This window comes from Equus quagga, chromosome 15 (genome assembly GCF_021613505.1).
Source record: "Equus quagga isolate Etosha38 chromosome 15, UCLA_HA_Equagga_1.0, whole genome shotgun sequence".
Lineage (NCBI taxonomy): Eukaryota > Metazoa > Chordata > Mammalia > Perissodactyla > Equidae > Equus > Equus quagga.
The window spans coordinates 63,465,228-63,489,721 of NC_060281.1; the positions used below are offsets into that span (position 1 = coordinate 63,465,228).

The 24,494-nt window shown below is 53.0% G+C and overlaps 1 protein-coding gene across 1 annotated transcript in view; it reads right to left on the reverse strand.

Moving 5' to 3' along the window:
* Positions 1–2,861: 2,861 nt before the first annotated feature.
* Positions 2,862–24,494, reverse strand: part of ZNF268 (zinc finger protein 268) — a 59,114-nt gene continuing 37,481 nt past the window's right edge. Inside the window, exons 2-10 of the mRNA XM_046639099.1 lie at positions 16,607–16,876; positions 14,183–14,310; positions 11,993–12,116; positions 10,607–10,820; positions 10,062–10,182; positions 8,628–8,920; positions 5,055–5,202; positions 3,216–3,300; positions 2,862–2,948 (exon numbers count right to left, since the gene is read on the reverse strand). Coding sequence (XP_046495055.1) covers positions 2,862–2,948; positions 3,216–3,300; positions 5,055–5,202; positions 8,628–8,920; positions 10,062–10,182; positions 10,607–10,820; positions 11,993–12,116; positions 14,183–14,310; positions 16,607–16,855 — 1,449 coding nt within the window. The 5' untranslated portion in view covers positions 16,856–16,876. The remainder of the gene's footprint in view (positions 2,949–3,215; positions 3,301–5,054; positions 5,203–8,627; positions 8,921–10,061; positions 10,183–10,606; positions 10,821–11,992; positions 12,117–14,182; positions 14,311–16,606; positions 16,877–24,494) is intronic.

Below are 24,494 nucleotides of genomic sequence, written 5' to 3' on the forward strand. Positions count from 1 at the left end.
TGAAGGCACAGGGCTCAGGGTGGAATTGTTTTCCCTAAAAATTCATTTCCTGTCTGGCTCTCCCTCTCCCTTGAGGCTGCTCTGTCCGTCTGGCTAACCTCTGAATTGCTCTCATCTGCTTTACTTCCTGGGTTGAATCCCTAGGACCTGCACTTGGAAGGGGACCCACCCTGGGCCTGGAGAGAGTGCTCAGTGTCCTTCCCACCGTGTGTCCTCGTCTGTGTCAGGTTGCACACAGCCCAGGGCTCTTGATGGAGCTGAAGGAAAAGAAAAAACCTGTGTTTCTAAGCTTCACCCAATGCATCTTTAACTTTTGAGCACATCCCTCCACCTGTGCAGATGACAGACTGACAACAGAGCCATAGTCAATGGGCACAGGTTTCAGATGTGGGAGAGTGCTGGTCCAGTCAGCAGAGGCGTGGGCCCCGGGTGAGGGGGCTGGAGACGGAGGGAGCAGTGGGCTCTCACTCCCAGCCCCTTCAGCCAGCACTGCACCACTCTCGTCTCCTCTCTGAAACAGGATGCTCTCAGAATGATTAAACCACTCAGTCCAATTGCCTGTTTGACAAATGAAATCCACTGCAGTCCAGAGTGACTCAGAGTCAGGCAACGTCATGCAGCCCTCACTCTCCTTTCATCTACAGAAGTCACAGGTGTAAAAACTCCCGTGGTGACAGAATTCGGATGTGACACTGTTGACTCCCATCCTCCATCCAGCAGTCCTGCTCACGTTGGGGTGGCTATGGTCCTCATTTGTTGGGAGGGGGGTTAGGGAGGGACTAGCTCTTGATTACTCGGGATGTAATTCAGTTGTAAACAGTGTAAGTTTTAGTATCTTTACTTTTGTGCTTTTTGTGATGCTAATGACCCATAGCAGAGTATTTTTCATGTACCATGCAATAAGACCCTATACTTTACACAGTTGCATTTTTTGGATCCTACTTATTGCATTAAGGTGACGTTTTACTTTACTAGCAGTGACATTTGAACATGTAAGAGGTCCAGTGTTAGATCAGAGTCAAAATGAAAATGAAAGAAACACTGACACGGTGGAAGGAGGTGTGGGCTGTCTACTCATCTCTGCCTGTGCTGGGTAACGATCAGCTACGGCCGCACTTGGTCCAGCTGCAAGGTGCACGCACAGGCGAGAGGCGGCAGTCGGCTCCTCCCTGTTCCCTGAGCTTTAGTTCCCCTAAACCCCGATAAACACCATTTTCTAGGATAGGCACATTTTCTGTAATAAAATAAGAGTTGTACTACCATTGAGTACTTATTTTATTTTGTTGTTATTGACATAACATTGGTCTATAGCACTGTATAAGTTTCAAGTGTAAATTATGATATTTTGGATTCTGTAGACTGCACTGTGTTCACCAGCAAAGTCTAGTTTCCATCCGCCACTGTACACCTGTGCCCCTTCACCCCTTCCACCCTCCCCCACCCCTTCCCCCCTAGTAACAGCAATCTGTTCTCTGCATCTGTTTGTTTACCTTCCACATTGAGAGCAGTCATACCTATCTGTCTTTCTCTGTCTGCCTTACTTCACTTAGCACAATACCCTCAAGGTCCTGAAATATCTGTGGTTTTCAGGAGCGTGGAAGGTGGTCGTCCCTAAGTGGAAGTATATATATTGTTACTGCTGCTCAGACATGCAGTTTTGGCGATAAAGGTGGGATGCGATGGGTGTTAGGTCTGCAGAGTTGGGGTGAAGGAGGGAGAGGCCGAGAGCCCTTGAGCTGTGGTGGCTGAGCACAGGTCCCAGCTGAGATGCCCCCACACCCCCGCAAGCTCCCAGCGTCTCATCTTTCAAGCGCTCCCACACACCTTTGGTTCTCAGCAGCCCCTCACTTCACATCATTGCATCTGCAACTGCGTAACTGCCTGTGCACTCCTGTGAGCCCCGAGGTACAAACCTGACTGCTCCCTGTTGTTCCACACAAGCTGCTCAGGACACATCTGTCGACTAACACGAGGGGGGAGGCGAGCATCATGGGCCTATTCCTGGAGATGACAGTCCTAAGTCTCAAAGTCACCCATGTAGAGGGGGGCAGATGCACCAGGATGCACCACACTTGGCGCCCGGGGCACTGTGGGCTTGGGCAGAACCATTTCACCACCAGGGCAATTCCTTGTTCCCACAACAAAATAACTAGATAAAAAGCAGATGGCGGAGAAGTCTCCTTACACAATGGAGACATTAGAAACAATGCTACTGATGCATCGGTTACTGCACACGCACGCTGTGAAATGCTGGCCAGCGACTGACGGGGGTGGGTGTCCAGGACATAAGTAAGTGAATAAAAAGGGGGAGATCAGAACATAAACTTTAATTGAATACAACATCTGTCTGGCAAACAAAATGGATGACAATCTGAGGGACGTGCACCCTGGCCCACCCCGCCTGGCCCATCTGCAGCCACTTCCACCTCTTGGTAGAAGCTCCCCAGACACAGAAATGTCAGAACGCTGCCCAGGCCTCACTCACCAAGTTAACTTGGGGGAGTTTAGCCTGTCACAGGACAGGGGGAGGCGGCCAGCAGTGGCACATCTTCCTCTCTCTAGAAAGGCCCCACTGCTCAGAACCTGCCCAGGAGCTGGACCCTGTGATCTGCGCGGCCTGAGGGGAGCAGACCCACCATTCACTCCTCATCTCATGAACATTTCTCAAATGCTTCCTCTGACAACCAAACTATTCGAACATGGCAAGGGGCTACACAGCCCTCAGTGCTTCTCAGCAGAACCCCAAGGGAACTCTGGGGGACCTCCTTTTTTCAGTCTGGATAAAACTCTCTAACTTGTGTTGAACGGCTGGATGTTACACCTGCTCCCCTGGGGCAGTGGCTGGGCTCCCGAGGGGCAGCTCAGCCCAGGCTGCCCCCTGAGAGCTCAAGTAGCACCCTGGCTCCCCAGAAGGCATCGCTGGAGGCCTGGCCATCGGGCCACTGCACCTGGAAAGCCAACATAGCGTTATACATGGAGGCACACTCTGCCTGGCCCCGCCTTCCCACCGGGGCACCTCTGACCCTGGGACGCACCACCTCTGGACTCAGTAAGAAACACTGCCCCAGACACCTGCCCTGCAGCTCCCATTCCACTCGTCCAGCCTCGAGGCATCCCTGCCGCCTGCTCATCTCTGCCTGATTTACTCACTCCAAAGGCACCAGCTGAGGATCCAGTACTTAGGAGGGAAACCCACGGTCACAGGAGGGCCTCACCTGGCTGGAGGGCAGGGGCTGGCTCAGCTCCGTGGCGGACACAGGGCCAAGGAAGGTGGACGGGGCCGGTGTCAGCTCTGGGGGGCTGGAAAAGGGACATGTCATGGCTGGGCCGTTTCAAGGGAGTACCAGGTCACACTGTCCACTTACTGGACAACATGACCTGAGAGCTCTGTGCACATCAGGAGCCCTTGCAGGCACTGGACACTCTTCAGAAACTGTCTCCTCCCGCAGGGCCCTCAGGTATGCAGGCTGCTCGAGGGGCCGGTGTGACACCTCGAGCAGGTGGCTCAGGTGGGTCAGAGAGCATGTCAGAGCAGACTCACAGAGAAGGGGACAGGAAGCACAAACGTGAAGGAAGAAAGGCCACAAAGAAGGGACAGGCCTGGGATGTAAAGGAGACAAGAGGCCATTAGGACCAAATCAGGGGGAGGAGCAGGGAGAGCAGGAAAGGTGACAGGTGCAGCCACTCAGGGCAACAGTGGCAGTTCCTCAAAAAAGGCAAAGGCCAGCCAGTCCACTCCTAGGTGTACACGTGCCCAGGGACATGACGGCAAACATGCAGACTGACACGTGTCCAGGAGTGCTCACAGCAGCCAAAACTGGAACTCCCAAAAGGCCGCCAACAGCTGAAGGGTCGACAAACTGTGGTCCCTCCACCTCAGTGAACAGGACTCAGCAGTAAGAGGGAGAACTGCGGGTACACGCAGCTCCAGGGGTGAACCTCAAAGCAGCAAGGCCAAGCGAGAGGAGCCAGACTGAAAAAGGGTACCTACTGTCTGATTTCGTCCATACAAAATTCTGGAAAATGCAGCTAAAAAAATTAGATCCGTGGTCCTGGGGGTGGAGGGTTGAGGGGGGTGGGAACGACCTACGTGGCTCATGACCTTCAGCACCGTTATGGTTTCAGAAAACCATCATTTGTACCATCTAAACATGCTGGTTTACTGTATACAATTACACCTCAATGAAGCTGTTTTTAAAGAAAAAATCAAGGTCATCAGATCAGAGCAAAGATGGGCTGGGGCATCAGAGTCCAAGGGTGGGACGGCCAGTGAAGGCCAAGCAAGCCACGAGGGGACCCTGTGGTGCAATGTGCTCCGTCACGGCTCCCGGTCACAAATGGAGAAGCGAGTCCATCTGCCCGGCCTGGACTTTCTCGCCGTCTGGCTGTTTCAGCAGAGCCTGTGCCGGGGGACTGCCCCCTGCCTCTGGCAAGTCCCCTGTAATTCTCCCCTCACTAGGCACCTGGCCTTCAGCTCCCAGATTAGGGAGACCCTGAACCCTGGGGACCTGGTCCTGGTGGCCCCTACGGAGAGTCCCTTTCCACCAGAGGACCTGTCACGCTCCTCCGTCCCTCCTCTCTGCCTCTGCAGTCTCCTGGCCTGTTGTCCTGGTCCCCACAGACCACAGTCCATAGCACGTAGGCTGTTCAAGCCCTTCCAAGCCCCTTCAAAACCACAACGTGGAATATAAAATCAGGATCTTTATGCTGCTCAGAAACTCTGAAATCCTTTGTCTGAGAAAAAGAAAATGCTAGAAAGAGGCTGCTGGGGACCAGGGAGATCTTAGGGAAGAAGCGAGGCCTGAACAGCATCCCCAGATGGAGGCCCATGTCTGCTCTGATGTTTGCAGGTGTTCTTCTGTCTAAGGGGAAAACCACCCTCTTCTTTTGGTAGATGCAGGCCAGGGGAACTGTGTAGTGTCCAGAAACCGAGAAGGAAGGGACTCAATCTGCACCGTCTGAGACGGTGAGTCTATAAACCAGCTACTACCCTTACCACAGAAAAAGAAACCGCAGAAAGTTTCGCCAGAGCCCGGTGGCTGTGTGGGGCTTACCTCTGGGTGAGGATGAATTCAGGAGCCGGTGGTGGTGGCTGTGTCACCAGGAAGCTGCCCTCCTGTCGTTCTGCTTGGCCACCACTCGTGCCTGGACACTCCTCCAGGTACATGCTCTGGGGATTGCCACTGGGCGGGGCCGCAAATCCTGAATGGGAAGAAATTTCATATCCCAATGCTGGGAGGAGCTAGCACAGCCCACATGCAGCCTGACCAAGACCTGCCCAGAGAGGCAGCGTCCAGCCTCCCAGCCCCAGGCCTCAGCCTCCTTCTCCGAGAAGGGAACAGCCACTACTGCTGACCTCAGTGGCCTCCTCAGGCTTCCAGAGACCAAAACGAAGTCAAATTTTGCTGACTTCCAATTTTCCTTTGTCATTCCAGACCTCACACCGGCCCCCAGCAGCAAACACTGGGAACTCACATCTGCCCACACCGCTGCTGCCATTGAGGACGGGGCGGGCACAGTCCACTTCTCTCAGGATCTCTCGTGCTGGTTCATCAAAGGCTGGGCTGCCAGCCCTTGGCTGTTTTCATTTTTAGCTTTTCTCTTAGGTTTCACCATGATTTCACTGAGGTGCAAGGTGTCACTACCTCATTTCACTCTCTCAACTTAAGACGTTTCAGAGAATATCTCAGAATGCCTTACACTTTTAAAGACAAGCCACTGTGGATTTGATCAGTTCTGGGTTGACAGACATTTAGGAGCAAAGTGAGCTGAGAAGGAAGGTTCTTTTCTGCGCTGGGCCTACCAGGTGGTAAACCTAACCTAAGAGTCCCTGACCTCAGAGCCAGAATCACAGGCGAGCAGGTCAGGCTCACACTGCCCTCCCTCCTGCCGGCCAGCTGCCCAAATCTTCTCAGACCAGGGAGCCTTCCTGGCCATTTGCTATGTGACTCTACCTCCACTTTCTGCTGTGTCCTCCTTCCTGCAGAACTCTAGAGATAATGTGAGGCACATGAAACACAGCTCAAGTGCTAATTTGAACATTTCTGGTTTAAACATAATAGACCAATGGGTTATAGTTTCTTCATCAAAAGAAAGAGAAGTAAAAAGCCACAAGCTAAGAACAAAGGGAGCGTCACGATGGGGGGGTAATTAGCAGCTGGGTGTGTCCAGTCCTGCAGACTCAGGGACAAGTACAGTCCCATGATGGTAGGGCATGTGAACGCAGGGCAGGGGCTGACGAGCCTCAAGGGAGGGAGGGAGCAGTGAGGGTGAGCAGGCTCCGTCCTGGTGCTCAGGCAGTCGGCAGGGAAGCTCGCCAATTCCCAGAGAGCACCACCCTGCCCAGAGGCCGCACCTGGTGTGAAGACCAGCTCCCCTCGTCCCAGTGCCAGTCGGCCCCTGAGTGTCCCCACTCCAGCCTTGTCAGCAAATACGGACAAGCAAATATGAGTCTCTGAGAGCGAAAAAAAAATGGGCAGCAAGAAACGAAAGACCAATGTGGTCACACTGAAAAGCTGCCCCAGAAGACGAGTCCCCAGGTTCCTTCCTCTCTGTGGCCCCTCACCTGCCCTATGTAAGGAAAGGCCAACATCCATGGCCCCAATACTCCTGCCTTCAGACAACATAGCATAGTTTTTTGAAACATCTAATTAAGATACTCAGAGAAATATAAGATATTGCATCTATAAAAAGTAACAAGATCTATTAAGAAAGGAAAATTCAGAGATGACAGCTTAGAATTTTCTTAGAATATATAACTGTCAAAACAAAGGTGTTAAAACAAAATAAAATACTGGAAGATAGAGTTTAAGAAATACTCCCCCAGGGTCAGCCCCAGTGGCCTAGTGGTTAAGTTCGGTGCACTCCACTTTGGTGGCCCAGGTTCGGTTCCTGGGCGTGGACCTACACCACTCGTCCATCACTGGCCAGGCTGCGGCAGTCACTCACATACAAAAAGAGGAAGAGTGGCAGCAGATGTTAGCTCAGGGCAAATCTTCCTCAGCAAAAAACCTCACAAATAAATGAAAACCAAAAACACATACAATAAAAAGGAAAGTAAAATATAAGAAAAAAAAGCATTTGGGGAGATTGGTCTAGGATTTCCAACATCCAAATAACGTCCGGGCTCTAAAAAGAAAACTGAGAACATGGAGGGAGAAAATTATCAAAGAAACTATCAAAGAATATTATAACAAATGCACACAGCTTAAAGGAGAACTTGTTCTCTTGTTCTTTAAATTGAAAGGCTTAACAGCACAGCGAATTTAAAAAAACTCACACCTAGGACCATCACTATGAAATTTCAGAACGCCAAGACTTAAAAAAAAAAACTCCAGGAAAGAAAACCCAGGCAACCTGTAAAGGAGTAAGCACCAGGGAAAGTGTGACTTCTCCACAACACTGGACGCCACGCTGACATGATGCCTTCAAAGTGCGAAGGGAAACAGTATTTTAAACTCAGAATTCTGTCCCTAGCAAACTGTTAATCAAATGTGAGGGCAGATAAAAGACAATTTCAGAACATGAAAGGACTCAGAAAATTTATCTTACAGGCACCCTTTCTTGCAAAGTTAATTGAAGGCATTCTCCAATTTAACAGGAGTCAAGAAAGAACAAGATCTGCAATTCAGGAAACACTGGAGCAAACCCAGGGAAGCGATTCAATGAGCTCTGGGATGACAGCTCCGTCCCAGACCCAGGGAGACATCACTCAATGGGGAAGGAGCGCTCCCAGCAGCAAGTCTTCAGAGGGGACTGACGGATGTGATAAAAGCAGACAATGTAAGAAAAAAAGGCAACTGGAAACTCTAAGACAACATATATATTACCATAGAAGACTAGGAAATCTTGGTGAAAGGCTGACTTCATAGTGCCAATATCCTCACTAAAAGGTGGGATGTTGGGGTGAGCCCTGTGGCACAGTGGTTAAGCCTGGAGCACTCCACTTCAGTGGCCTGGGCTCACTGGTTCGGATTCCAGGCTTGGACCTCCACCACTTGTCAAGCCATGCTGTGGCGGCGACTCACATACAAAATAGAAGAAGACTGGCACAGAGCTTAGCTCAGGGCCAATCTTCCTAAAGCAAAAAGAGGAAGATTGGCAACAGATGTTAGCTCAGTGGGATGTCACAAGATGTTACTGTATTTGGTGGATGAAATACATATCTAAACATGTATTCTTTAAAGGTGTTTATATCTACTATGATAACTAAGAGAGAAATTAAAATATTTGCACCATGAAACGAGATGAGTGGAGGAGGGAGAGCTAAGCAGCTCAGCTCTCCTCAGCTGCAGCCACGGGGACGGCGAGAGAGGTGGACTAGACTGGAAAGTGCAGGGGTGGCAGCTGGTTCATTTCATTAGCTCTTTCCTCACTGTCTTATTTTCCAGACGTGTATATCTTATTTTGCAAAATAAAATAACGAGAAGTATCTGGGATGTTTGCAGGACGAGCTTCTGTTCTAACTGCACTGGTTGTGGGATCAAGTGGAAAGTTCTGACCTGAATCAAACGCATGGGATTCAAGCAGAAAGTTCTGACCCTTGCGCACTTCTGCCCCCTCAAATGAGACACAAGTAGCTGTAGCGTCTGGTGCAGAAACTCATGGTCTGTCTGGAGTGGACCCACCTGTGGGGCTGGGCTCACTGAGGGCAGCGATGGACACAGACACGGCAGCATCTGCAGGGCGCATCATGAAGTCCAGCCCGTGACCGTGGACCAGCTGCCCAGTCTGGAAGGAAACTTCCTTGGAGGACGCCAGTGCAAGGGACATCAGCCATGACTCAGGGGCAGCCAGCGAGGGGTCCAGCATGTCACTGCTGGCAGCCAGAGGGCAGAGGCCAGAGCCAGGGCAGACGGTGGGGAGACTGGCAGGACCGTGGCCAGGCCCCTCCTGGTATATTTCAGCACCCTGCAGAGACCTGGGGAACACAGTGGACACCATCCCTTGGTGGGCAGAGGCTCCTCAGGCCAGGGCAGTGGGGCCTGGGAGGAGACTCCAGCCCAGTTTGGAAATCTGGGTTCCTGAATCAGTTCAGCAACTGACATCCCTAATCACCCAGCACATCCCTAGTCACGCTGCCTTCACTGTTCTCCCTGTAGCTGCAAGGGTTCTAGAGACACCTAAAGAACACTATTACTGGAAACCTATGATACGTTAGCAGTTTATGTACAAGGACCTTCAATAAAGCATTGTTCAACAATATTGAAAGCTGAAAATGAATAGGCTAAGCCTAACAGTGGAATGAATAGATAATGACTATCTAAAGGAGTATGAGGCAGCAGTTGATAATAATTTAAAGAATTAACATTCCACAAATGCTCACTGTGTCTCCGATAGTGCCCTTGTCTTTTGTCAACATCTCCCTACCACCACCCCTATAATCTTATCAACAACCTGCAGGGCAGGTCCTATCGCTAGCCCCATTTCACAGGTGAAAGAAGCGAGGCACTGTGAGGTTACAGGAATCTGTCTGAGGTCACACACCAGGGCAGAGCCAGCCTGGATGTGAGGTGCCAGGCCCCAGTACTGTCACAAGAGAAGCTGATATCACAGCACTAAGTAGAAAAAGAGTGCACAGCTTGATGGTTACACAAGCCTGGGCCTGGCCCCTAGTCCTGCTGCTGGCCGGCACTTGCCTTACCCTTGCACCAGGTTTGTGCCTTGTAGAGCAAGGGAAAGCATTTGGACAGTGCCTGGTAGATAGGAGGAACTCAAGAAATACAAACCACAGAAAATACTAGAAATAGACAAACCACAAAGACAGCTGAACTTGCCTTCAGGAGGCAGATCTGCACATTTTCCTAGTCTGTCTTCTCCATTCTCCAAAATATACATGAAGCCAGGCTGTGAAACAGGCTCCAAGGAAGAAGTGTGCAGGTCCCTGAAGTAGGTTCCTTGCCAGTGGCCCCACTACCCTGGGGTCACAGCTGTCTGCGCTCAGCTGTCACTGACCTGGTCCCAGTGTGTGCCCCAGCAATTCCACGCCAGGCCAGGTCTCTGACCGAGGATGGGGGAGCTGAACAAAGAGATGGTCACACAGCCTGTGGGAATGGCAGTACCTGGAAGCCAGTGGCTTTGGCATAGTCTCATCTCCAGAAAAGTCCAGGGACAGGGCCAGCGGCTCCCACGGCTCTTGGGTGGTCTCCGGGGACTGTACAGGCCCATTTTCTTCGCGTCCTCCTGAAAGCCAATCAGATGGGAGCGGGGCTCTGCGATGCTCGAGCCCCAGCCGCCTGCCCAGGAGGTTAAGAGCAGCCCCGCTGGCCTGAAAACGGTGTCGCCACCCAAGCATCCCAAAATTCTTTGTTTGTCCCTTGATCTGAACCCAGGACACCCTAAAGCCTGATGTTTGGCTCACTTCCTAAGTCTACTCACTGACTTGTGGCCCTGGCCCCAAAGTAACCTCTAAACGCGAAAGGGCGGCCGCAGCCCCGCCTGGGCCCACCCTGAGCCCAATCCGAGCCTCTGCTTCAGCGGTCTCACTCCGGACAGGCTGAAAGCCGAACGTGCAGACTGGGGTGGGGGGACTGCCCCTGCACCAGAGGGACCCTACCTAGGCCTGGCCCCAGACCTGAGAGGGTGCTGGGGCCCTCGGGCCACTCACCTGACCACAGAGGCCGGTCCCCACGTCCGGAACCCAGGTCGGGGCAACTTGACGGCCGCGGGGCGACCGGGCCCCTCGCCCCCGCGCCGGCGTCTGCGGCCACGTCCGGGGCTGGCTCCGCGCGCTGGAGAAGGGCCCGCTGGCGCCGCCGGTAATTGGCGAACCAGTTGTAGACCTGCTCCGCGCTCAGGCTCGTCTCCGAGGCCAGCCTCTCCTGCCCGAACGACACGGCCTCTAGACCCGCTCCCGGCGGCCCCACGGGGAAGGCTCTCCGCGGACCGGGGACAGAGAGCGGGCGGGCGCCGACGGCCCCCGCAGACGGCCACCCAGAGAAGGGGGGCTCGGGCAGGACCGGCGGAGCCGGAGCTTCCCGCCGCCAGCACCCAGACCACGTGGGCGCGCCGGCCCGCGATCGCCTCGAGCACACTGCGCCTTCAACCTTCTCAAGAAACAGCCCCACCCCCAGCCGTCCACTGCCCACGGCGCAGAGCGCTGGATTGGAGGGCTGAGAAAGGTGGGCGGGGTGACTACTAGGAGAACCATGCCGATTGGACAGTAGGGAGACGCGGGAGGGGCGATCGCTAGGACAGCTCTGCTGACTGGACAGGGAACAACGTAGGTGGAGCAAGCAAAAGGCGAGCCCTCTTGATTTGACAAGTACCGGAAGTGGGCGGAGCGATCACTTGGGAAAGCTCTGCTGATTGGATGGGGAGAGAAGTGGGTGGAGCAAACACAGAAGAGCCGCGCTGATTAGACAGCGCAAAGACGCCGGTGAAAAGAGCGGGCCCAGATTTCTGAACCCCGCAAAATTCCCGCCTGCCCACCTGGCCTCTTCTCGCGACCTTACCCCACCCCGCGCATCCCTCCTCCTTTCAGGGACCGGGGACGGCGCCCACGAGCCTCGGCAGGCACTGGGCTCCGCGGCCATCTGCCTGCCAGACGCGGGAAGCTCCACGGAGGCAGATACTCGACTCTTCTCACCCTGGTACCCGGGCCTGGCCGCAGTGGGTGTTCAGTGAACATCTGTTGAAGCCGCACCGACTGGGGATATTATGACCCCACGTGAGGAAACAAAAGGCTTTACGTCTGCAGGCTGGACGGCCAGGGGCTGCACGCCAACGAGCTCCTGTCCCCATGAGAGTTCAAGGAGAGGCGGAGACCACCAGCGCCCCGGCAGACAGACCACTCGGGAGGCCGGGGGCGGGGGTAAGGCTGGTGTTGCCTAAGGGACTGTCACCTAAGGGTGGTGGTGTCTCCTAACGATGGTGTCCCCTAAGAGTGGAGTGTCACCTAAGGGTGAGGGGACAACTGAGGGTGGAGGGTCCCTTAAGGATGGAGTGGCAGCTAAGGGGAGGGTTAGCTGGCCTCCCTCTTGTCGGCTCTTACCCGCTCAGCCTTACTGGGGTTAGCGCTCACTCCCGAAGCGAAATCATGCAGCTTCTGGCGAACCTCTCTGGGAAAGTTCCGGCTCTTCAGGCCGCCCGGACAGAGGGAGGGGGGCGGTGGGTTCCTGGATGAGGACAGTGAGGAGGTGGTTACAGACACCCCTTCTCCTGGATGCAGTTCATGTGCTCCCAAACACCACGCTCCCTGGACTGCCTCACGTCTCACTAGCCACTCCTCCTTGCCTGGCTGTGTGCTACAAAGCCCAGGGGTCTGTCCCCTGAACAAGGGAGGGGCCCAGCGTCAGCTCAGCCCGTACTGTGCTCCACACTCTCACAGCGGTCTCACCAGGGTTTCCAGGACCACTCACTGAGATGCCAAAGCTAACCAATGGCCAATAACTGTTGAAACTGGATGATGAGAATGTTGAGGTTGCTTATGCTATTCTCTTTACTGTTGTGTATATTTGAATTTTTCCAAAAGAAAAAAGTGACATATAAACAAATAGCACCTATCCATACAAAACTTGATATCCAAACACCAACTGAACAAATCCCCATGGATGTCAAAAATACATGCCACACACCCACAAACCAAATGGAGCTCGGTCCCCGACTCTCCAGATCTTGCCCCAGCCCACATGCTGTGTATCTCGGTGACAAACCACCACGTTCCAGCCAGTCAAGCCAGGAGCCCTGGAGTCCAGCTTCATTCTGTCTTACCTCCTCCAATACATCCAACGCATCAGCAAATACTCCAAAATCTGTCCCGACACAACCCCTCTCTGGCCACTCCCAGAGATGCCAAGAACTTCCTGCCTCTGCTCCTGCACTGAGCATTTGCTGTAACTCCCATGTCACTCCCTCTTTATGACCCCAGGGACTGCCGTCTGTGCTCAGGCCTCTCCTCCAAAGCTGGGACAGACCTGTGCTGCAGCCCCTTCCCCAGAGCAAAGGAGCAATGAGTCACAGTCCTCTTCTGAATGCATTCTCCGTCTAGCGCTCCTCACTCTGAATTATGGGACCTCCCTTGTTTCCTTGTCTACAGTCCATCATCCACACCCAACGTCAGCTCCAGGAGAGCAGGCCCCAGTCTATATCACCAACACCTCCAGTGGCACCCAGCAATCAGGGACCTCTCCACAAACTCTGCATGCTGGTCCCCAAATCATTGACTTTGCTAAATTGCACTCTGGCAGGCCGTCAGCACCAAATGGAGGGACATGATTGCATCCCTGAAGACCCCAATGCTGATTAGCTTCCAGGCTTCCAGGACATATCTCACTCTATCTGGTCCAAAAGAAATCCATCTCTTTTTCTCCCAGTAACCAGGCCATCAACCAGGGCTCATGGCTCAGGAATCCTCTGCCGCTTGAGCTGTCAGGAGCTCAAAGCAAGATCTGAAGCCCCTCCTGGCCAGTGGGGAACACCCAAGATCAACAACAAAGGCTCTACCATCTCAGTGTCTGGGCTGGAGTGCTGGGTTTGCATCTCTCCCGTATGCAACCTTAGGCAAGTTACTAACCTTTCTATGCCTCAGTTTCCTCATCCATGACTGGTAATGACAGTAATAATAATAATTAGTAGTCACACTGCTTACTCAGTGCTGAAAATGGTCATGGTGGTAATTAGTATTAACATCTGTTCAGCATCCATCACATGCCAGGCATGTATCTCATCTAATGCTTGCAGCACTCTCATCTTTATCTCTCTTTAAAAGGTCCTGCAGCCCTGAGGGGCAGTGCTGGAATTCAGGCTGGGCCACCTGCAGAGCCTGACAGTGGGGACTAGATGCCCTGAGGCACATGTGCTGGGTGGCTCCCACGGGAGGAGGAGACAAGACGAGAGTGAGGTGAGGTGCCCACTCACTGACTCCCTCCCTGGAGGCCTCACTGGTGGGCAGTGGCTCCTGCTACAGCTGGAACTCTGCCTCGCTCCTGGGAACGGCTGGCTCTCCTTGCCCCAGAGGTGCAGGCAGGAATAGGCCACGGCCGGCTGAGAGGTGGAGAGCATGGCTCCGAGTCGGGCACGCTGGCAGCAGGTGAGCCTGTTACCTTTTGACTGTTACTGCTTCATCTGACTTTTCTGGCCCTGATCTCCCTTCCTCTATCTCGCCTCAGCCCTTCTGTGGTTTTGGACAGCACATCCCTTGGGAGCCGCAGAGAATAAGCACAAATGAAGGCCAGCAGTGTACCTCTTCCTGCAGCGGAACTTCTGCACCGGGGTCAGCGTGGCCACACCCAGCCTCTTCATGACTAGACGGTAGTGAATGTCATTCCAGAGCTGCACCAGCTCCTGGCTGCCTCCTGGCACCCGGCAACCCTACCGAGAAAGCCTCCTGAGACCTGGCCACCCTCGCCCACCCTGAAGTACTGGCATCTGACCCAACCTGACCCTGGGAGGAGCTGCTCATTGATGCGCCAAGCCATAAGGGCAGGAGCCATATGACCAGCATGCCAATCCCCACCAGGTTCCATAGTGACCCTGGTGGCCCCACCGGCCACCCACTCACCTCTGCCCTTCAACCCTCCCACGAAGCACATGAGGTCGGCACAGCTCTCAGTCACTCCCTACAGGTGAGGGGCACGAGGCAAGGGGAAGGCCAGTAACTGGCCTGTGGCCACACAGAACAGAGAGGCAGAGCTGCGATTAGAACCACACAGTCAGATTTGAGGGTCTGAAGATTGACCCATGTCTTACGTGAATGACCTTTTTCTCCCACCAAGCAGGGCTGAGCCCCTAGGTGCTCAGCGAGCGCATTCTGAGCCAAGTGGGATGGAGGGGTCCAGGTCTGTGCCCGGTGACAGCTCACCGATCCACTGTGACTTATTCCTATGCCCAGACTTTGGAGATGGCCAAGGACACCCAGCACTGGCCTCCCCTGGGACACAGACCCTGTGGTCAGTGTGTGTGGTTCTTGCCTTTAACTCCAGTGTTCCCAGAACCATCTTGTGGAGGGAGGTACTGGGAATCATCTAGCTTTCTCTCCACAGCATCAGACAAAACCCACTGTGCTGGGCTGCGGCTTGCCATCTCCAGCCTGGATGCAGCCATTGGCCGAGGGCACAGGTCAAGGAACCCATACGGGACCCTCCCTGCCCACGGGACTTGGCCCTGAGCCAAAGATGCCCTTTCTTGGTGTGGTGGCCCATCATATCACTCAGGTCTCAGCCACACGTCACCTCCTCAGAGACTTCTGGATCATCCTGACTGAGTTTGTACCCTCTCCTGGGAGTTTTCATCGCTGGTGTCATTCACACACTTCATCACCGACTGCCTTCACAGCAGGTATTACGACTCCAGCTGTGTGTTCCCTTGTTTGTTCACTTCATCCATTTATTTTGATGGATTTGAAAAACCAAGCCCCTCTTATGTTGCATGTGTCACGTTGGGTGTTGAGAATCCTGTAATGAGCCAAACCAAGGCGGCTCCTCCATCAATGGGGCCTGCGGTACAGAACCAGGAGGCACACGAAACACAGGCTGACAAATAAATAGGCTTCTAATTATGAACTGAGGAAGGAGCAACAGAGGGAGGAACGAGGGGCTGTACTGGAGAATAAGGGAGCAGTGCCTAGACAGGGTGACCTTTAAAGAAGAAACCAGAAAGGTAAGAAGGCACCAGCCACACAAAGAGCCAAGCACCAGCCTCTGGCAGAGGGAATGGCACATGCAAAGGTCCTGAGACAAAGAAATATCTCAGGTGTTCTAGGAACAGCAAGGAAGCTGGCACAGTCACTGTGGAGGAAGCCGGGGCTGAGTCTGGAGATGAGCCTGTGGAGCAGGCAGACTCAGATCGCAGGTAAGCGCACACCGTGGTCCCATCTGCAGTTTTAAAACTCCCTCTGGCTGATAGGTGAGGAACAGATCAAGGGAGCAGGAGAGGACATAGGGAGAGTGGTCAAGAGGACATCACATGGCTTGGGGGGGGTGAGGAGTGGAAATAAAAAGAACTGGAAAGAATTGAGTATCTTGTAAACTCAGCATGGACTGTAATATGGGGTGAAAGAGGGAAAAACTCGCCCATAAATCCCTTATTTGAAAACCTTTGAGCCAGAAGTATTTTGGAATTCAGAACTTCTCAGATTTTAGGAAGTACTGGTATGTACTACATAGTATGCACCGCACCAGTGTAATCTGGGGCAGGCAGCACCGCAGAATCAAACATACCAGTATTTAGGAAGCCAGATGTACCACAGTCACATTAAGGGAATAAATAAAGACCATAAATAGCTTCACATCAATGCAGGTCAGGTTTTGAGGTCAAATGAGTTGAGGTTCCAAGTACCACCAGATGAGTGACAAAGACTTTTCCTGTCAAAGTTCTTGATGGCCGACCTGCAGCTAAGGGGCTGAGATCTGGGTCTGACTGTCTGTCTCGCTGACTTAGATGCCAGTTCTCCAAGCCAGGACCCCCACTCCATATGGATTCGACAAGTGGATACTTTGGTCTCGACAAGTGGATACTACCAGCCTAGTCAGACTTAGTCAAGTGAGAGTGGACCACCCCACTCGGTGCACAGCACCCCTCGCCAGGCTGTTGCTGACTTCCAGGCATTCCCATCGTGTGGGATGGCAGCAGCTGCCTGTCTCTGTGCACCCCCCGAGACCAGTCCTACCTCCAGCAGCCGGCAGGCGTCCTGGTGCTGCTCCTGCTGGGCCAGCACGCGGGCGCACACCAGGGCCACATCCGCGTTGTCCAGCAAGTACAGGCGGAGCTGGCTGTCCAGCAGGGCTGAGACCAAGGGCTGCACCTGGGCGGGGTCATCCTGGAGGTCACGGCACAGCCTGCCTGCGAGGGTCACCAGCTCTGCCAAGGGAGGGCCGGAGCCCTCACTCCCCCTCAGCAGGTTCAGGAAGCTCTGCATCCCGAGTCAGGTTGGGCCCCTCTGCAAACAAGAGGGCAGTCATGACAACAGCCAGCACTCACCACAGGCTGATGCGTCAATCTTCAGACCAACCCCACAAGGTCCCTCCTGCCACAGGCCCTTGTAACATGGCAATAGTAAGAACTCACCCCGGAAAAGGCGGGGGGCATCAGAGGCTCACCAAAATTTCCTGTTAGTCCCTGGTTGTGTGCCCAGACTGAGCCAGGTGCCATCACTACAGCAGTCCCCCCTCACTCCTCTGGACCTTCCATGGATTCCCAGTGCCCCGGGAATTCCCACAGGCCCCACCCAGGTCCTCTGACATCCGCCATGTTCTTACACACAAGGTAATCACATTCTGTATCTCTCCTTCTTGGGGCCCAGTAGGGCAGGGACTGTGGACGTTAGGGTCATCAGATTTCCCCGGCCTTTGCCAGATGGATGCCAAGGCCTCACAGAGCACTCAGGAGGTGCCCTGGGCAGACTGTTTGCATTCCTGCAAAGAGGGGCCATGGGGCCTGAGGGAGCAGGAGCAGCACCACCTGGTTTTAGCTGTTTTAATCTTGGAAAAAAAAAAAAAAAAACCAAAACTTGTATTTGAAAAACACAAAGATTTAAAGGTTGCCCTAATGCCACAAATTAAAAAAAAAAAAAACTATGTAGAGGAATGAAGACTGCTGGGCCTCCCTGTGCCTGGTTCCACTGAGGGGAGGCACCTCCACCTTCAAACTGAGCTGTTCCCCTCTGCCAGGCGAAGACAAGGCTGAGAGGGGTGGCAACCCTCAAGGTCCAGAGTGGGGACCCCAGCGGGCTGGCTTCAGTGTCCAAGCAGGGAGTACTGATCCATTACATCCCCAAATCCCACTCTGCTATGGTCCATCTACTCTGCCCCCCCCCCCACACGTGTAAGCTATGGCAAGTTGGACTCGAAGGCTTTGTGAATTTTCCTTTTTTATACCAATCTGACTATGTGTACATGCGCCAATTTCTAGCAGCAGAGAGAGACTGCTTATGCCTACACTTACTCTGGCTAGTACCACAGCATACTTCCTAGTCCACACGCACGGACCTGCAGAGCATCCCGTGAAAGGAGGCGCCGTAGCTCGTTTAAACACCTCCCTACCCGTGGAACTGAGGCAGCAGGCTAGACACTGGTTTTTCAAACATAACACCTTTGGTTCGCCATTACTCTTCCTTCTATGGAACAGACCCCTGGGAGCGAGGTTAAGGGCAGTGCTATAGGACCTCTCCGTGTTTAGTACAGGCTGCCAAACTGCTTTCCGCAAAGGTGGTGAGAATCTGCGTGCCAGGATGCTGGGGACCGGCCCGTGAGCGCCCCCTGACAAGAGCTGGCCTCAGCTTCCAGTTCTTTCAGCCCCGCCCCTCCTGTCCGGTCCAGGGGGCCGCGCTCCCGTCTATGCAGCCACTTCCCAGCTTTAGTGCCGTGTCACCGAATCCTGACTCGGGGCCCCGCGTTTCTCCCCGTCCCGCCGGGCAGGAGGTCCCGCACCCCGCGTCCCCCGAGGGGGCAGAGGCTCCAGGGCTTCAATCACGCGGCGAGAGAAGGGCTCCTCTCAGGACCCCAGGTTCTTCCAGGGCCGACCCCCCACCGGCTCCAGAGAGGGCGGGAAGGAGGCTAAGGGCCAGGTCCATGCAGACCAGACCCAGGAGTTCAGGAAGTAAGTGGGTTCCTGGGGGGTACCCCGGACACTGAGGGCATCCGGCCCTGGGCAGGGACGGGGGTGACGAGCGGGGACAGGTGGCTCTGCCGGGCGGCCTGACTCAGGCACCCCCCGCCTGGCCCTGGCCTGGAGCCCGCGTACCTTTCGGGGCGATGCTCCCCCGCGGAGGCCGAGATGTCTGCCCCGGCGGCTCCGCTCTCGGCGCCGCGGGGCCCACCCAGGCCCCCAGCCCCGCGCCCCCCGCCCCGCGCCCCCGACTCACCCTCGCCCGCGCCCTCTCCCCACTTCCGCGCTCGGCGCGCACGTGCTCGGCCCGCACCTCGGGAGGAGGCGCCGCGGCGGCGGCCGGGCAGCGAGGAAGGCGAGGTCGCTACAAAGTATCGAGGACGCGGCCAATCCCAGCGAGGGCCCCACCCGGCGACCCGGACCTCGGGGCCTTCTCCCCCGCGCGCTTGAGGCCGGGGGGTCTGGAGGGTTGGGGCGGGTTCTGGGGCAGCCGAGAGGTTCTGCGGGGCCAAGGGTTCCTGCGGTCTGTGGGATCCCGGGGGCTGCAGGGGATCGGAGAGGTTCGGGAGGCCCCAGGGTTCTGAGGGTCTGTGCGATCCGAGGGACTGCAGGGGATCCCAAAGGTTCGCGGGGGGCTGGGCGGGGGGGGGGGTTCCGAGGCGCTGTGAAGCTTGGCTCCGCCCGTCCTCAGGCCCCAGCAGGACCGGGGCGGGGGTCCTGGGGGTCGTGGGCTGCGGAGACAGGCCGGCGGTGGAGGAGAGGGCTGCGCGACTCCCACTCCCCTGCGGGGGGGGGGGGGGGGGTGGGGGCAGGAAGAAGCTGTGACCCCTGGCTAACCCCGCGCCACACGTCCTGGTGCACAGCGAAGCCTAAGCCCGAGTGGGGTCGCGGCCGTGACGCAGACACCCATCCCGTGCTCTCTGAGACCCGCACCCCACCCCGACCCCGCGGGAGGAGGGTGCCTTCACACCCGGACCCTAGGAGACCGGGTCGGAGGCCCCTGGAGAGCGCATGGGGCTCGGATCCAGACCCGCGGGGCCGCGGCGCCCAGGAGGGGGCGCCACGAAGCGGGGCCCTGAGAGCGGCCAGAGCCCCCAGGGGCCGACCTCCAGGGCGTGATGGAGAGACCTTCGCGAGCAGGGTGGGCCCGCTGCCCTGGTCAGAAGACGGATGGGACGTCGCTAAACCGCCAGCGACCTGGCTCGGGCAGCCCAGCCTCTCCCCTCGTGCAGTTCAGTTTTGTGAGTTGTTTTACACAGAAAGCTGGAAGGTGCTCTAGAAATGAGAGACCAAGAGACCTTCAAGTTGGTTTTTAAAGGGTGGTCAAGGTCTTATTGGAAACAAAAAAATTCTCTGCCGTCAAAGCTTATGCATAAGCTTATGCAAAAGACTTCAGCAAAAAGATAAACATTTCAGCGTTTGTTCAAGTGAGAATCTGGGAACTATCCAAGCGTCTGGTGGAAGATTCGATAAATAAATTACACTCGGGAAAGAGGATGGGCTCCTGGAAGGTTATTAGTAATTATGCTGAGGAAGAACGCTGCCTGACCCAAGCGGTGATCACAACACATTGTACAGTAAAACAGCTGTTACAAGACAGTTTGAGTGATAGGACCCCCTCTGGAAAGAACACATGTAAAGTGATGGAGGCCTCACTGGTAAACCCTGGTTGCCCCTGGGTGATAGAATTATTGCTTTATTATTATTTTTTTTTCTGAGGAAGATTTGCCCTGAGCTAATATCTGTGCCAGTCTTCCTCTATTTTGTATGTGGGTAGCCGCCACAGCATGGCTTTTGGTGAGTGGTATAGGTATCCAGCCGGATTGGAACCCAGGCCACCAAAGTGGAGTGTGCCAAACTTACCCACTAGGCCACAGGCCGGCCCCCGTTTATTATTTGTATTAGGCATTTTAATTTTCTTCCTTTTGCTTATTTATGTTTTCTAATTTTAAAAAAGATAATTTCGGGGCCAGCCCAGTGGCACAGCGGTTAAGTGCACACATTCCACTTCGGCGGCCCGGGATTTGCGTGTTCACATCCTGGGTGCGGATGTGGCACCGCTTGGCACACCATGCTGTGGCAGGCATCCCACATATAAAGTAGAGGAAGATGGGCGTGGATGTTAGCTCAGGGCCAGCCTTCCTCAGCAAAAAGAGGAGGATTGGCAGCAGATGTTAGCTCAGAGCTAATCTTCCTCAAAAAAAAAAATTTTTTTTAAGATAATTTTCTCTTTTTCTATTTTTAAAGTTCTTTTCAAGGAGTGGAAAGAGAAAAGATAGACGCCAGGGTTGGGGGAAGCAATCCCGATGACCAAGTGTCCTGAGGCTAAGGCACCCGGACTGGGTGAAGAGGCAGGAGCAGGCTCGCCGCAGCAAAACCCCCTCACAGGGGCCCCTCTGGGAGGGCCACCGTAGGCCCTGCTCTAGGATGCACTCTGCGCTCAGGGAAAATATTCCTGGTCCTTTCCACCTATTAAGCACCAATGAATTCTAAAAGTCAGTGGAACCTAAAATGTCAAAGTATGTACCTTATTAAATTAAATTTAAATATAATTCAACAAATTTTATGATCATAATTCATTATTATAAAATAATTTACTCTTTTTGGTTACCATTTGCTAAACACTCAACATGTCCCAGGTAAGATGTTATTATTTACAAACACTGTCTTATTTGAGCCTCCCTATCCCCCTCTGAGCTATGGTTATTCCCTTGTTACTAAGGACGAATAGATACAGTGAATTTTAAAACACTTTCCAGAGGCCCTCCACCAATAAGTGGCCTCCTTGAACCGTCAGACTCAAAAGCCTAGTCTTAACTTTAGCACATAACCATTTGTAAGTATTCTAAATCAGGAATAACTGTTCTAAAGGTTCACTTTTAATGGAGGCCTGATCTTCCAACAAAAGGTACTGCCGACATCTCATTAACCGATGCCCGTGGTAACTGCAGGCTGCTCTCTTCCTCCCTGCTCTCTAACGGGAGATGCAGTCATTAGCACAGGACACATTCGAAAGCATACTTACCTGCTTTGTCTACATTTTCTGTTCTCTCCTGGACCCGGCTACCTGGGGTGGACTCTTAGTTCGATTACTGAATAGCTGTGTGACCTTGAGCAAGTCACTGACCCTCTCTGTACCTTCTCTCCTCTTTGGTAAAATGAGGCTAATGATAGGACATCTATCTGTGTGGGATTGAGATAATTAAACGAGTTAATACTCAAAAAGTGCTATCTTCTTCATCATCATCGTGTTTCTTATGTACATTGTTTATTTTTAACACGTTAGAAACCTGGTAAGGTAAATTCCCCCTTATTGTTTTTCGTTTTCAGAAATTTGTTGGTGATTCTTGTACTTTCAGCATTATAATTTAGCTGAACACATCTGTTAAGATCCCTGATGCGTGGAAGCCCGGCAGCCCCTGGAGACTGGCCTCCTAAGAACCTCTGCTTCACCATGAACCCCTTTCCTCCCTCTGGGGAATTGCCCTCCTCACCAGGGGCTCTACGGAGGGAGTACCTGCCTCGGCCACACTGCCCCGTGGAGCCTTCTGGATGGCCCCTGGGTGAGTACCTCTAGGGAGATTTGTCAGATTGGTAGATGTCTGTTTGCATACTGAGGGGCTCCAAGCTGTTGGAGCCCAGTCCTTTGGGTCTCTTGGCTGGGTTCACAGAACTACCAGGAGCCGGTGGTCTTCTGGGGACACCCTGGGAAACAGATGCCTGACAGAGAAAGACAGAGGGAGTCTGATGTCCTGGGTGGGACTCTGTGAAGGACAGAGGGAACATAAGCAAGAGCTCGCGAGACTGCTTCAGCCATCCTTCCTTTCTGGGAAGTAGACGTGGTTGGGGGCAGGGACCAGGAAAACAGGACCTTCTATTTTAAGCTCTCTCCCAATGTACTGACCCAGAGCGCATTAGGAATGGCTCCTTTTTTTGCTGTGACAGAAGCTATTTGGACCAACAGCATTGCTGGAGGGTTAGACCGTGTTCTTTTACAAACTCAGATGACTGACAAGTTGCACATCCACCTGAAGATCTTGCCCTGGTGAAAGCCCTGCACTGCCCCACTCTGGGTCAGGGTCCGGGCCCCCCATGGTGTGCTTCCATCGTCACCCTGGGTTCCAGCTTCACCACTCAGAGCAATGACCCAGCAGGTAGGTGGGCCCAACACTCCCTGGAGTCTCAGTCTACAAGGCCCAGGCCATGTCCCACAGTACTTTATTTTCCAAATAAGGCTTGGACTAGGGTGAGGCGAGTGAGGCATCAAAAAACTCATTAATCAAGATAAATAATATTTTTTAAAATAAAAATTGATGCCAGAGAATCCACGATGAACAAAATATCAAAATTATTTAAAAAGACAAGTATTACTGATTTCTTCCTTTTGCCTCACGTTCAAAGGTGGCTGGGCAGTGGTGTGGCCCAATAAGGCCCCCTTCACCTGCTGCAAATGTTCTTTCCCTCGGTCGTGGGTCAAGTGCAGGGTGGGGGCAGGGACTCAGAGCCAAGTACTATTGACTGAGCGTGTGTGCCAGACAGCACACATAAGGACTCTGTGAGTTGGGTATTTTGCCATCATTTCCAAATGACAAGATGCCCATCAGGGAGGTTAAGTCACTGGTCTAGAGTCACATAACTGGTAGAGGGTGGTTTCAAAGTTAACCTACACTCATCTGGCTCGAAAGTGTGTGTTATTTTTTCAACATGACCCACTTGCCTATGGGACATAGGCTTTCTACTATGAGTACCGCCTCCTGGAGGCAGAAGGCTCTGGTGTCATCTGTGTTTTCATGTCATCCAGCAGCACAGGGAATGGGAGGGTGGGAGGGAGGCGGGACGTCTCAGTGTAAGCTACATTCTGTCCTTACTCGGCACACTTTCCTGATGCTCCTTATGCTCCAGCCCACGCTTGGCACTGACATCAGAGATGAGTAAGTCCCTGCATTTGAGGAATCCATCCCCTCCAAAAAGAGTTGTGGATTGCCTGCTCTAGGTAGGGCAGGAAGAAATCAATCTATTTATGTATTTTTATTGTTTAAAAAAGATATTTAACCAAAACCATTTTAAAATTAGCTTAATATTACATGTGAAAAGTTGAATAGAAATGTAAGTCCAAGAAAATGAAAGTACATTGTGAAAGTTCTTAATGATTTTGATTCTGTATTTTTTTCTATTGAGGTATAACTTACATATCTTAAGTTATACAAATCTTAAGGGTATACCTCTGTTTTTTCAATATATGTATATACTTGTGTCATTGCCACACTTGACGGTTTCTCATCATCCTTTCCAGTCAGTACCCCCCCAGGGTAAGTACTCTTCTGATTTAAGTCACCAGAGATTAGCTTTGCCTGTTTTTGCACTTGATATAAATGGAAGACCAACACTCAGATCAAGAGAGGGCATATTCTTAGCACCCTAACAGACATTATTGTGACCCTTCCGGTCAGTATGTCCCAAAGACAATCACTGTTTTGGCGTCCATTGCCATAGATTAATTTTGCCTTTTCTGAAATTTCGTATAAAGTATGTATGTACTCTTTTGAGTCTGGCTTCTTTTGCTGAACAGTGTTCTAAGATTCATCCATGTTGTTGCATATATCAGTAGTTCATTACTTTTCATTGTGGTGTAGAATTCTATGGTTTGAATCTACCACAACTTGTTTCTCCATTCAACTATTGGGTATTTGAATTGTTTGCAGTTCGTATATCATCAACAAGATGCCATGAATATTCTTGTGACATTTTAGAGTGTACGCATGCACTCATTTCTCTTGGGTATACACCTAGGAGTGAAAATGCTGAATTATAGTATAGGCATATGTTTAGTTTTAAAAGAAACTGCCAAACAGTGTTCCAAAGAAACTATACAAATTTACACTCCCACTAGCAACATATGAGAGTTCCAGTTCCTCCACTTCCTTGCCAATACTTGATATTGTCAGTCTTCA